The sequence below is a fragment of the Toxorhynchites rutilus genome, chromosome 3, assembly GCF_029784135.1.
Source record: "Toxorhynchites rutilus septentrionalis strain SRP chromosome 3, ASM2978413v1, whole genome shotgun sequence".
Taxonomy (NCBI): Eukaryota; Metazoa; Arthropoda; class Insecta; order Diptera; family Culicidae; genus Toxorhynchites; species Toxorhynchites rutilus.
This window is the reverse complement of record NC_073746.1, coordinates 221,373,615-221,388,272: the sequence shown is the minus strand read 5'-3', so window position 1 is coordinate 221,388,272 and position 14,658 is coordinate 221,373,615. Positions and strand designations below refer to the sequence as shown.

Below are 14,658 nucleotides of genomic sequence, written 5' to 3'. Positions count from 1 at the left end.
GGTTTATTCCAGATCGGAGCAGGATCAACTACGCGCAAAGCTTTCTTCTTTGGAAAACAAAATCCTGGTTGGTGGAGAAAACTTATTGGAGAAGGCACAGGCACAAGAGATCCTGTTGGAAAAATCAATTGTGGAAATTGAACACCGCACGAAAACCGAACGTGAATTGGAGGAAAATCTGCAAAAAATTGAAGCAGAGCGAATCGATATAGAAGAACGGTACAGTTCGCTACAAGAGGAATGTGTTGGCAAGACGAAGAAATTACAGCGCGTTATGTCAATGCTCATGGGAATCAAGTCGGAACTGGCAGACCAACAGCAGGAGCAGCAACGTGAAAAGGAAGGAATCTACGAAAATATTCGTAGTTTATCACGGGAATTGGCGCTATGTGAATTGGTAATTAATTCTTACATTCCCAAAGAATATCAGGTTAGTTGTGTTTGAAATAATTTAGTATCATTCAACGCTAATAAGTGTTAATTCTCATTTGAAGAACATGATTGAAAAATTCACCCATTGGAATGAGGACATTGGCGAATGGCAGCTGAAATGTGTTGCATATACGGGCAACAATATGCGTAAAAACGTAGCCGAACCGAAAGTCAACACCAAAGAAACAGATTTGATCGATCTGTCCCATGTATATTTAAGTTACAATACTGATTCTGTGGCGGAACCAGTAAGAGCTAAGACAGCCCGACCGCGTACATCGGGAATTGCACGTCCAACCACTGCTAGAAAGTATTATTAGGTTAGACCCATTGTCTTGGAACGCACAACTGAACCAATCAAAATGGTTCGCTAGAAAGAAAGCTTCTCTTGCCACATAGTGCACCGTTATCTGTAGTTGTTATAACCCCAACTATAAACTGACAAAATGCGATTGTGCGATGTGTTTAAAACATGCAATCCCCAAAACAGCGCTTCATTTTGTTAGAGAGATAATATTTGAATAACATGCATTTCTCGTGAGCTTTTAGGCCCTCACTGTTTCACGCAATTTTTTTATAGTCAAACACACCAAATTGCTCACAAAATAACACATCACCATAAAATATATTTTAGTCTAAATGTTGCTGTGGGTTTGACAATATTCCATATGTAGATTATGTTAAGCTAAAAATAGTTCGCGGTTTTGATTAGGTTCTTTAGAAGAGTACTAGAACATTCAGGTTCATTATTTGTTGTTCTGGTTTGAACAAAAAAAAAAATAGACAGAGGCTACGTGTAAGTGCATGCGTTATATTTATTATCGCTAATCCTAGTCATAAAAATAAAAAATATGCATCAAAACACTTCACACTACATTTTTCACGTTATAATACTCTTGATGGCATAGTTGTGTCGTCGCATATTCTTTGGAAGTTGGATGAAAATCAATAAAAATATGGATGAAAATTATCCTAGAAGCTTTTCGTTAATGAATTCTGATAGTAACGCAATATTTACTAAATAAACTATTTACGTATTTTTGAAACTGGCAGTACGAAGTCCCTATCAGTCCGTACAGCATACAAGTGGTGACGTTTATTTCTGCGAAGAAACTTAAATGAGAGCTGCAAAAATTTTTCAACGTTTTCAACAAGTTAAACAAAAAATATTTACGCAAGTCTTGTCGCGTATATTTCTTAACATTGAGTATGGTATGTTTTTATCCTAATGAAATAGCAATTTAGCTTGAAACCAAGGCAATCATATCAATTCCAGCGCTTTGCGGTGAACTAGAGAGCAATTCCATGTTAAACTAACCAGCCGCTGCTTCAAGCTTCTCCTTTTATTCAAACTTTATACATAATGTTTTGATAACGATTTATTTTTTTTTACGGTTTATCCGAAATCATCGACGTTTTTTCAATCGTTACTCAAAATCAAGCTACCGAAAAAAAGACAATTACAGGAGGAATGTAAAGAAGGGGTAATCGGTCCATCTATAAAAAGGCTGAATTGTGAGAACTACCTTGCGTTCATTATCCTTAATGGTACCTACAGGATTTATTCCTAAATCCTCTTTTGCCGTCTATCGCCAATAGAAAGCGGATTTGTGGGAAGTTATCAGCCCGGAATCATGCCCGGCTGCTCAGTGACGGACCTGCTTTTTACCCTACAACGATTCCCCTAAAAATGCCAGGAGAATCAATTCCCTACATACCACTCCTTCGTCGAGCTCAAAGCCGCGTATGGTACCATCGGCTAACGATCGCTATGAAGAATCGTGGAAGAGTAGGTTTTCCCCGAGAGCTTACAAAACTGATTCAGGCGGGCAGTGCGCGGACTTCAGGGGGTTTGTCGGAATCGTTTGGTGTTGCCAGGCTTCGACGCTGTTATGCGGAAAGCGGGCTTCAACATGCGGGACACGACTTTATCTACCTTTGTTCGTTGATAACAACTGACTGTATGGAATATACCATGGAGCACGCAAAATAAGCCGAAAACCAACCGATTTTATCGCGACCATCGTTATACATAAGATGGCAGCTACCCAAAATCACAATTTTCATGATCAGATGACCAATTTCGTAATTATGATTGATTAAATTAAGGGATTTCAAATGCACATTACGCAAAATCGTTATTGTGATATAGATTATACTATGTATAAGGTTGGGGAAAAAGAAATGTCGTAAATCTGAACGAAATTTGACGCTTTATTTAACATACTTAAAATTATCCAATTTAAGTCAAATATGCGCCGTTTTGTTCGCAAACTTGTGGTCATTTAGAAGGTAACTTTATTATCCCCCCCTTATAAATCCCCCCCCCCCACCTTATTTGCAAAAAACTCAGACAGCCAGTTTTCGCAAGCCTCTTTTGAGGCCAACTTAGTATCACCAAGAGCGTTTTGCATGGACCGGAAGAGATGATAATCACTTGGAGCCAGGTCCGGACCATACGGTGGGTGCAATAGGACATCTCATCCGAGCTCCCGTTGCTTCTGGCGGGTCAGCAAAGATGTGTGAGGCCAAGCGTTGTCCTGATGGAAAACAACACCATTCCTATTGATCATTCCTGGCCGCTTCTGGTCAATCGCCTGCTTCAAACGGTCAAGCTGCTCACAGTAGAGAACCGAGTTGAGGGTCTGGCCATAGTTGAGCAGCTCATAGTGAGCCGTCAATCCGGGCTTGGCGATAGTTTGGGCCGGCTCACCGCGCTTCGACCACGACTTTTTTCGCTTTAGGTTGTTGTTTGTCTTTTTCTATCATAGTGACTTTCAACTCATTTCGGCTGGTTCGCACTTTTACTTCCATTTTTGGACGCCAGATCGCAGATCCACTTCCATCACCAGTCTTCAACTTCTTCAAAAATGGGTCGAGTTCGTTCCGTTTCAGCAGTGCATCGCAGGCGTTGATTCGGCCTAAAAGATTTTTTGGCGTCAACTCGTGTGGTGCCCATACATCCTGCTTTTTTTGGAATCCAATCTTCTGCAAATGGTTCCAAACGGTTTTATGGTCTATACCCAGTTCCTGGCCAATCGAGCGAGTGCTCACATGCATGTCTGAATGATTTCAACGGTTTTATCGGTTCCCACGACGATTGGCTTACCAGTACGGGGTGTATCTTCGACAGCCGATACACCAGAATGAAATCGATCAAACCAACGCTGTGTTGTGCGAATCGTTACAGTATCGGGTCCATAAACTACACGATTTTTTTCGGCCGCCTTCGTTGGAGTTTTACCTCGCAGGCCGACTCTTTCGTGAACCTCCGCTGTTCTCGTCTAAAAGGGCAGGTTCAGAATGATTTTGAGAAATTTATTCTGAGTGCGCTGAAGTTTCAACCTATGTATCCGGGCACAGCCCTTCCAGACAGGAACGACATACTCAATTGCAGGGTATGTAATCTGTTTATAGACAGCAATCTGATTTTTCAGACAAAGTTTAGAATTTCTGTCAATCAATGAATACAAAGACCGGAGCAGAATGTCACATTTTGACGTAGGACGTCTAACCGGAAGATATGAAATGAAAATCTAGGCACTGAACAAGTAGGAAAAAAAATGCAAAATTTGGAACGATTATAACTCGAGCATTTCTCAATAGATCGCCAAGGGTTTTGCATCAATTGATAGGAAATATATCTACGCATCTATAATAACGAATAACATATCATTTTTCTTGAGATAAATAATTGAATAATTGTGACATATCAAGCATTGTCCAAATGCAATATGTGCCCATTTTTGATTGGTCCATTTTGTGCTCCTCAAATCGTACCGACCAAAACGGGCAACCAGAGCAGCAGCGAAGTACAATGAAGCACGATTGGAAAGGAAAAAGAAAAAATATGAACGAAACATTGGTCGCAGTCTCACACATGCGTTATTCTCGAGCCAGCTTAAAAATCCCCGCTCCGCTGCCGTAACAATCCAGAGGCGAATGAACTGCAAAGTTTAAAGCCTCTTAAAAACAAAGAACCAACCAACCGTAACGATCATTCTCATCCAAACCGTACACCACATCGTTTCGCATCACAACACATCAACAAACCAACACAAGCAGCCATGTCTGGACATGGCAAAGGAGGAAAAGTGAAGGGAAAGGCAAAATCCCGCTCGATCAGTGTTGGTCTCCAGTTCCCCGTATGTGTATCCGCCAATTGCTCCGCAAGAGTAGCTAGGCCGAGCGCGTTAGTACCACGTAAGTTAGTGCACCAGTCCACCTAGCCGGTGTTATATAGTTTCGGTCGCCGAAGTGATCGAGTTGGCTGGAAAAGCTGCTCGCGACGATAAGAAAACCCGCATTCAGAACAGACCACATTCGGTTCGGTGGACATCAAGACAACAACAGGCAGTTGCAGCGAGTGGCGAGTGGCAAACGCAATCGCAAAACGGCAGCAGGTAGCAGAAGAAAAAAGTTTGTTCTTTATACAAACTGCTTTGGTTTTTAGAGATGAACCAGCCTTTGGCTGAAAATCTCTTTAATAAAGAAAGAAAAAAAAAACAAACTGCTTTGGTGGCAAATCCAGAACAAGGTGGCAAGGCGTTCGAAATGGTTTTTTTTTTAAAAACCATGAGTACTAAGTTTTCTAAATTGGAACCATTCCATAAAACAAGGCGCTTTTCAGGGCTATTAAACCTTTCATAAAAGAGTTTACGAAATACAGTTCAATGCATTCTAAAATATTATCCAAAATAATAATAAAACACAAATTGATTTTTTCATAATTTGTTTGTGCTGAGCTTATTGATGGTTGGAGACTTTCTCGATTATTCAATTTTCACCAATTCTTAAATTGCTTCCAGATTGAAAGTACAGTAGTTTAAATTTAGTTTGACATTTAGCTAATTAGACGGACCTGTAATGCGACATATTTAGTTGGACATTTTTGTAAACATAGAGTTCGGGGTCCAAATTATGACCCAACATGTCCCAAGCTGGATGGGAAGAAATGTTCCAACTGTGAAAGCTGTACCACTGTCATCGCAAATGTTCAATTACAGGTTAAAATCGCCTCCAATGTCGCATTAAATGGCATGTCGCATTAAATGTAATTTACAGTACAACATGTCCCAAGCTGGATGGGAAGAAATTTTCCAACTGTGAATCCTGTGGCGAGTGGCAAACGCAATCGCTAAACAGGAAGGTTTAGCCGAACAAGATGGGGATATCGAGTGATAACAAAACAATAAACTCTTTAGATTAAAGATGATTTTGTGGTTCTGAAAAGGACCCTTTTTAGGGTTTGCTTCAGCAGTCGGAAAACGCTCTTTAGTTGGAGCTGGTATACTTCGTCACCGCTTTGGTACCTTCGGAAACCGCATGCAAGTTCACCGGGCAGCAACAGACTGATTGTGAACTGAATTTCCCACGCCGTAATGGTTGACCGCTTATTGTAGTGGGTCAGACGCGAGGCTTCCGCTACGATACGCTCAAAGATGCATTGACGAAGCACATGACGCTCATCGCCTTCGATGAGAAACCGGTGTTGGAATGATCCTGATTCAGAACCTTATGATGTAGATAGCATATGATTCCTTCTCCTTCTTCTTGTCGGTTTCCGAGATATTCTTCTGCGCCGTGCCGAACTTTTTGGCGGCTTTTCCACTATTCCACTAGTCTTCGGTGTCTTCGTGTTTGTTAGAAACAACTGCATGTGAATCCAACGAGCGAACAAATCGTAATGAATGTATTTTTTTGCCATCGCTGCCCTTTAACGCTCATTCGTTCGTCTCGTTGGAATCGCCCCTTTGGCCGAGTCTGCCGATTCATCTCTATCCTGTGAGCGTGTACTACTTGAGTACAAAATGCGCGGACCCCAAAAAAAATATCTCATTTTCTTTCAAACCGTAAACCAGTGTGGTTGTATGGCATCGTTTCACAACGCTTCGCATCTCATCAACAAAGCAACACAAGCAGCAACTTGGACGTGGGGACGTGACAAAGGAGGACAAGTTAAGGGAAAGGCAAAGTCCCACTCGAGCCGTGCAGGTCTGCAGTTCCTTGTTGGTCGCATTCATTGATTGCTCCGCAAGGGTAACTAGGCCGAACGGATTGGTGCCGGAGCACCAGTATACCTAACAGCGGTTATAGAGTTTCGGCCGTCGGAGTGCTCGAGTTGGCTTGCAAAGCTGTTCACGACAATAAGAAAACCCGCCTACAGAACAGAGCACATTCGGTTCGGTGGCAACAACTAGTTTCAGCGAGTGGCAAACGCAATCGTTTCTGAATTAAAAGTGGCTTCAAATTACAACACATTGTATGCAGGATGGCATTAACGAATTTTCTCGGTAGCAAGAACTGCTTTCTTTGGTTGATAACTGATGTTGAAAGTTGACTGACGTTACATCTGCATTGTATAGAAACATAACTAAGGAGCAATATGATGAGCTATGCATTTTCTGCTGCTCTGTTATTATTTTAAAGGAATTCAATCCGAAGGTCATCCGTCCCTGTATTTACTGTTGGTTTTTCAGAACGCTTATAGCTCGTCTATTTCTCGATAGATCGTAGAGTTCGTCTCTAAAACCTCAGTTCTTTTTCATTTTTATTTACTTTGTTTGCGGAGACTACAAATCTTACAATTCATTCGTCTACGAAACCACAGTTTATGGTACCGTAATGTGCTCAATAGTGAAATATATGATAGTGAATGAGCTGATGACTACCTATGCATTCCCTATCACAGCCATCATTTTGATTGTCCCCTTTGTATAGTCCTACGTCACTCCGGTTATGTCCCCGACATTACCCACCCGTCTTTTGTGAAGATTTTCCCTACATGAGATATGAAGATAAAATGATTGTTTAGTGTGAGTTCTATGTAAACCACTTCCTTGGACCATTCAATAATTGAGTCACCGAACCAAATTCTTACGTTATCCGTCAGAACAAGTCTAGACGATCTTGAATGCGGGAATAGGATAGTCTGAGTTTTTGCCGCATTGATAACAATTTTCCAACTGGTGTAATACTCACCCAGACCACCCTGCAATTTGCCAGTCACAGAAGCGATTACGCGATTATTATACAAAATAGCGGTGTAATCGGCAAATTGAGACAAATCACCGGGAATCGGTGGGAAGTCCGCAGTATAAATGTTAAACAGAAAGGGCCCAAGGATACTTCCTTGAGGTACACCTGCATCTATATTGAATTGTTCTGAGCGCACATTATGCAGGGATATCCGAAATGTTCTATCAGAGAAATATTAGGCTGCGGTATTTTTTTTGAATTTTCATCTGTTCATAAAATTAGTTACAATCATCTGTTTTAAGGCAAATATGCGCCGTTTTGTTCGATGACTTGTTCCCAACGAGATGCCAACTTCATAATACCCCTGTTATAGAAGCTCGTTTCCTTATTGGCAAAAAACTCGGATAGCCAATTTTCACAGGCCTCTTTTGTGGCTAACTTCTGACTACCTAGCTCGTTCGCCATGGACAAAAACAGGTGGTAGTCACTTGGTGCAAGGTCCGGACTATACGGCGGATGCAAAAGAACCTCCCATCCGAGCTCCCGGAGCTTCTGGCGCGTCACCAAAGAAGTGTGTGGCCTGGCGTTGTCCTGATGGAAGACAATGCGGCCTCTGTTTATCAAAGATGGCCTCTTCTTCATGAGTGCTACCTTCAAGCGGTCCAGTTGTTGGCAGTACAGGTCCGAATTGAGCGTTTGGCCATAGGGAAGCAGCTCATAATAGATTAAAGGGTGTGTCACATCAAATTGCATCACGGAAAAAACGCTGTAGAAATTCGCCCAGTAGACCGATCCTTTTGAAAATTTTAGACAGTAAAATAAAAACTATTAAACAACTTTTGGCATTTTCTTTTTATTCATACTTCGAGCCCAAGCCCGTATGCTCGCACCTTCCTCTTTACCCCGTCCATAAGGTTCTGTACAACGTCAGGTTGTAGTTTTTTTTGAACAGAAATCCATTTTCTCTTGAAGTCCGCCTCCGATTTAACAACTTTTGGGTTCTTCCGGAGGGCCTGCTTCATAATCGCCCAATATTTCTCTATTGGGCGAAGCTCCGGCGCGTTGGGCGGGTTCGTTTCCTTTGGCACGAAGGTGACCCCGTTGGCTTCGTACCACTCCAACACGTCCTTTGAATAGTGGCACAAAGCGAGATCCGGCCAGAAGATGGTCGGGCCCTCGTGCTGCTTACTTACTACCTTTTTTAATTTTTTGAAGATTGTCGGGATCGATTAAAAGAAATTACTGAGTTTTGACAGCTTTTATTTGGCGTGCTTCAAAACTGAAAATATAATAGGTTTAGTTCACAAAAATAGAAATAATATATAAATTCTGAGCTTACAATTCGGTAACCTTTTATAAATTCAATCCCGATATTTCATAAATTCAACGTTTGCAATTAAATTAAATGATGATTTTTATCTCATACGCAACTGGACCAATCTACTATTTTTTCGAGGTCTATTGTTTTTTTTTATACTGCGTGACATTTGTAGCTACACCGCAGCTTTCGATGTTATCTTGACACGTTAATTGTTTGCCAGTGTTGCCAACTCCATTGCTACTGCGGCAACATCCTCCCCGGTGCATCTTGCGATCCACCAAGACTGCACTTCACCTCCAACAACGCTAGCTTTGCCACTGGTCGTCTAAGAATGCTTCCTGTAGTTTGTACCTTGGCTTGCCGAACTCGGCCATCGGTCCCGACAAACGTTTCAACTACCCGTCCTCGTATCCAGCAATTACGCTCATTACCGTTGACTACCAGCACCAAGTCCCCTACTTGTATTGGTCGGACCTCGGTAAACCACTTTGGTTGTCTTCGTATCACTGGCAGGTACTCCACGATCCAGCGATACCAGAACCGATCCAATTTTTGCTGTATTTGATTCCACATATCTTGCAAAGGCAGTTGTTGTGGACCCGGTGCTGTATCCGGTAGATTGGCGCCACTCGAACTTCCCATCAAAAAATGGTTCGGTGTCAACGCCTCTGACTCAGCAGAATCCAGAGGCAGGTAGGTCAGAGGCCTTGAGTTCACAATGCTTTCCGCTTCCACGACCAACGTTTGTAAACCCTCATCATCCAACTTCCCCTCAGCGTACGCATCCATCATGGCTCTCTTGACGGACTGCACAAGCCGTTCCCATGCGCCTCCCATGTGTGGGGCACCGGGCGGTATAAAGGTCCACCTTGTCGATGAATTTGTAAACGTTGCCGACAGTTCCTGCTTTATTTGTTCCCCCAGCAAGCGTTCAGCTCCTTGGAGGTTGGTCCCATTATCGCTGATGAACTCCACTGGCGAACCACGTCGCCCTACGAAGCGCCGCACACACGAAACACATGAATATGTTGACAGACTGTACGCTACCTCCAAGTGTACCGCACGTACTGTAAGGCACGTAAACAACGCGATCCACCTTTTGACGCTGGCTCTTCCGACTTTCACTAGCAGAGGCCCAAAGTAGTCCACTCCCACGTAACTGAACGGGCGAACGCGCACGGCTAGACGCGCTGGTGGTAATGGAGCCATAGGCGGAATATTCGGACGAGCCTTGCGTAGCTTACACATCATACAAGCTTGTGATAGATTCTTGACAAGAGAACGAAGTTTGGATATACTATAGACTTGACGTATCTCATTCACGACAGTTTCCGGGTTAGCATGTCGATATTTACGGTGGTACTTCTCAACTATCAGTCTAGTTACCCAGTGATCTTTGGGCAAAATCACTGGATGGCGCATGTCATAACTGATGTTTCTCGCGGCCCCAATTCTCCCATACTGGCGTAACAATCCATTCTCGTCGATAATTGGAACTAATTCGTAAATCCCACTGCTTTTGTCCAACGGCTTCCTTTCGTTAATCGGCTTGTCTTCATTTCGTTCAAGAATACTTCTCTCATCCGCATACGACTCCCATTGAACGAGTTTTAAGATGATAGTTTCTGCTGCACGAAGTTCGTTCTGCATCAGTTGACCACTTCTTCTCGGATGTTTCTTAACGGCGTTATGCGAAAAGCGTAAAATGTAGGCAACGGCACGATTCAATCGATCCCAAGACGAAAACCTCTCAAATTCTATAATACGCTCGACTGTAGCGTGATGCAGCACAGATGGTCGAATTTCTTCTGGGATGTTTACAGAAGGTGGTGTAGAGCATGGCCAATCACACTCGGATTTCAGTAAGAATTTCGGCCCGTCGAACCATTGGCTCTCTTCTGAAAAGTATGGACCACATCCCCATTTGGTTGCTTCATCAGCAGAGTTGAAGCATGACCGTATCCACCTCCATTCCGTAGCATTCGTGTTCTCCAGTATTTCTCCTACACGGTGAGCTACGAATGGCTTGAAATTACGAGGATCCGATCGTATCCAGTGCCAGGCTGTAGTGGAATCGGTCCACAGAATCCGCCTTCCAACACTTATCGTGTGGTTTTCCTGCACAAATTATAGCATGCGTGTTCCAAGAACACAAGCTTGAAGCTCAAGTCTTGGGATAGACATAGGCTTAAGAGGGGCAACCTTAGCTTTCCCAGATACCAGGGAGCAGCGTATAACTCCATTTTCATCCTTGACACGAAGGTAAACGGCACAGGAGTACGCCGTAGGACTCGCATCTACGAAGACGTGCAGTTGGCCCCGTTTGTAGGTTTGTTCGTTTGCTCGAGGAAAGTAGCATCTCGGGATTCTTATGGTAGACACGAACTCAATCATTTCCACCCATTTTCTCCAACGGTCGTAGGAGACGTCTCCAATAGCTTCATCCCAATCGGTTCCGGCGCGCCACAAATCCTGAATCAGGACTTTGCCGTGTATGAGAAACGGCGCAAGCAGTCCGAGCGGATCAAACAGCGTCATCACGCAGCGAAGTATCTGTCGTTTGGTTGGCACGTTACCTCTTTCGATTAGAGCTCGTACCTCATCGCTCATTCTTGTAGAGAAGCAGAGCTCATCCATAGTTGGCTTCCAAAGCATTCCTAGGACTCGTTCCGTTGCTTCTCCAACTCCAATGTATAAGTTCTTGCTGTCAACAGCTTTAGTTTCTCCCAGATGTCGCGGAATTTCATTACAGTTTGAGTTCCAGCTGCGTAGATTGAAACCTCCATCACGGTGCACACGTCGCACATCTTCCGCTACCTGCTTCGCTTCCTCGACACTACCGAAGCTATCCAGGTAGTCATCGACGTAGTGACTTCGAAGAATACCATCCACGGCCCGAGGGAACTGTTCTGCATGTTCTTTTGCGTTCAGGTTTTTGACGAACTGTGCCGACGCAGGAGAACAAGTTGCTCCGAAAGTCGCCACATCCATGACGAACACCTCCAATGGCTGTGTTTTATATTTCCGGTACAAAAAGCAGAGTGCATACTTGTCTGCCGCTCGTATGAAGATTTGATGGAACATCTCCTGTAAATCCGCATTGACTGCCACCCAGAACTGCCGAAATCGATAGAGAACTGCAGGCAATGCTGTGAGCTGGTCCGGACCTTTTAGCAGCATACTGTTCAACGAGACGCCTCCAACTTTTGCTGAAGCATCCCAAACAACCCTCACTTTCCCGGGCTTGTTGGGATTGGTCACAACACCCAAGGGTAGAAACCATGTCCTCGCTGGATTCGCTTTCTGGAGTTCTTCCGGCGTCACACGGTGAGCATAACCTTTATCTTGGTATTCTTGAATTTGTCGATGGAAATTCTCGTGTAATGCAGGATCCTTGTCAAGTTTACGCTCGAGGCATTGCAGCCTACGCACAGCCATGGGATAGCTATCTGGAAGATGTATGTCGTCTTTTTTCCACAGTAGGCCTGTTTCAAAATGGTCATTCACCCGTTTCGTTGTCTGCTCTAGCAAGTGTTGTGCTCGTTCCTCTTCCTTGCTGAGAGCGACGTGAATCGTAGTTCCTGTCTCTTCTACAGCAAAAAACTGCTTCAAAGTTTCCTGTATTTCACTGCTGCTGTCACACTTACAGACGTGGAAGCTGTAACCTTCCTTTAGTTGCTCTATTTGTTGTCCGTACACGCACCATCCCAATCGTGTTTTTACTGCAGATGGCCCATCTCCCTCACGTATTTTCAGAGGCAATGACAAACGCAAATTATCGAGACCGATGAGAATTTTCGGAACTGCTCCTTGATAGCTCTGTATTGGAATTTGCCTCAGATATGGGTATCGTTCAGCAGCTTTGCCATAGTTGAAACTCTGACTTGGTAAATTGAGATTTTCGACCGTTCTTGCGCTGGCTAGCTTGAACTGACGCATCTGACCTACTCCTGATATTACAACTGTAACCACTTGAGAGTTCTTCTCCATGCGAGATGTGTTCCCAGTCCATCGTAGGCAGAGCGGTTGCGAACTTCCACTTATCCCTAATTGAGTCACTAATTCACCTTCGATGAGCGTCAGCGACGAGCCTTCGTCCAGAAACGCGAATGTGTTTATCCATCCTGTGGTACCGTAGAGCGTGACGGGAACGATTCTGAAGAGGACACCGGAATCGACAAAGCGATGCGTATGGTTCTCAGCGATCCGAGGAATCAACTGCACTGGCGTCCTTCCATGTAGTAGCGAGTGGTGACGGTACTGGCAACCACTCACGTTGCAACGGCTGTCGCTACGGCAAGATCGCTTTCCATGCGCAAAGAGACAGATATGGCAAACACCCAATGATCGAATCCGCTTCCATTGTTCGTTTACACTGAGCGATTTGAAAGCATCACACTCTCGCATCTTATGTCCAGATTTGTTACAGTTGATACAGTCACCAGGCTTCGTTGTTTTTGTCAACGTGGATGGTAGTGCGACATCTGTCGCGTGGGAGTTCACATATTCTCTGGATCTACTACCGCTTTTCTTGTGCTCTGGCTCGTAGTTCACCACACTCGTTGCATCTTGCACCACACCTGTCATGTATTCCGCAAACGTCTTTAAATTTACGACACTAAGTCCTCGTTTGTAGGCTGCCCACATCATCTTCTGATCCGATGGTAATTTGTTGACAAGCTCTTGGAGCAACGTTGGATTCGCCAGATGATCGCGCTGATCCGCAGCTTCGATGTGGTCACACAGTTCCTGCACCGCCAATCCGTACTCAATCAAACCTTGCAACCTGTCAGATCGAGGAGAGGGAATCGAACGAACTTTATGCAGAATAGCGTTGATGAGAAGTTCCGGACGACCATACCGCAATCGGAGAGCTTCGATGACATTCGGCACCGCGGATGGTAATACGAGACGATTCCGAACACTTTCCAATGCTTGCCCCTTCAAGCTTCGTTGAAGTCGAACCATGTTCTCTCCATCGTTGTAGCCGCATGCTCGAGTAGTATATTCATAGTTGGAAATGAATATGGGCCAATCAGCAGGGTTGCCGGAGAAAGTTGGTAGATGACGTGCCAGGGACTGCCGTGCCGCTAGTTGCTGTTGACTTGGATAACAAGTTGGACGAAACTGGTCGGGTGCCGAGGGGAAGTGGTCTTGTCGATTTGAATTTGGATATTGATTATTAGGGTTACAATTATCGTTACGAGAGCGCGCGTGAAGACGACGCAGCTGCTCCTCGCTATTATTGAATGAATGCATTTGTTCATTCAGCTGCTGCTGAGGGTATTGGGTCGGTAAGGAAGGCAAACTCGGAAAGATATAGTATTTATTGTTACCATCGTGAAAGGCTTGACTCTTACCTGGTTCCTCACGTTCCGATCTTGCAAGACGTAATTCTTCGATTTGTCGCTTGCAGAGATCCAATTGCTCCATCAAGCTAGCAATGTGAATCTGACTTACCGCTGACTGCTGTACAAACGGTGGCGGCTGTTGATGGATTGGAGGATTCCCCTGACGCGGCTGGAAATGATGCTGATGCACCGGAATCTGATGCATGAAAGTAGGCTGTCCTGAAGGCAGGATCGGTACAGGCTCCGCTGGAACTTGCTGCATCATAGGTAGGTGTATCAATGATGACTGTGTTGCCGGTTGTATTGAAGAAGATTGAACTGTTGCTGGCTGTACTAAAGACGGCTGCACCGGAGGCTGATGCGTCAAGCACGGGATTCCTGAAGATTGTACCGATGAAGGTAACATGGAATATGACGGAACCAAAGATTGGTATGTTGAAGGTGGTTGCACTGAAGTCGGCATCGACGATGTTTGCTGTAGTGTTGGCTGTTTCGAAAGTGATGGCTGCACCAGAGGCGGGTGCATCGAGGGTTGTTGTGTTGAAGTTGACTGCGCCAAAGACGGCACTATCGAAT

At 44.3% G+C, this 14,658-nt stretch overlaps 2 protein-coding genes across 2 annotated transcripts in view; one reads left to right on the top strand and one right to left on the bottom strand.

The window, feature by feature from the left end:
* The window catches only part of LOC129779663 (kinesin-like protein KIF3A), a 49,007-nt gene extending 47,599 nt beyond the window's left edge, over window positions 1–1,408 (top strand). Inside the window, exons 4-5 of the mRNA XM_055787270.1 lie at window positions 13–430; window positions 495–1,408. Coding sequence (XP_055643245.1) covers window positions 13–430; window positions 495–752 — 676 coding nt within the window. The 3' untranslated portion in view covers window positions 753–1,408. The remainder of the gene's footprint in view (window positions 1–12; window positions 431–494) is intronic.
* A 7,560-nt stretch (window positions 1,409–8,968) lies between these two features.
* LOC129773943 (uncharacterized) lies at window positions 8,969–14,347 on the bottom strand. Its single transcript, XM_055777619.1, has 2 exons — window positions 10,952–14,347; window positions 8,969–10,849 (listed from the first exon to the last, which is right to left on the bottom strand). Exons 1-2 carry the CDS (start codon window positions 14,345–14,347, stop codon window positions 8,969–8,971), a joined length of 5,277 nt encoding a protein of 1,758 aa, XP_055633594.1.
* Between the last annotated feature and the right edge of the window lie 311 nt (window positions 14,348–14,658).

Bases quoted from the DNA above. Each gene is read 5' to 3' on its own strand.
- LOC129773943 (XM_055777619.1), bottom strand. From the start codon at position 14,347: ATGATGCAGCAAGTTCCAGCGGAGCCTGTACCGATCCTGCCTTCAGGA. The intron at 10,850-10,951 runs GTATCTGGGAAA...TAATTTGTGCAG, and splicing joins GAGTTATACGCTGCTCCCTG to GAAAACCACACGATAAGTGT.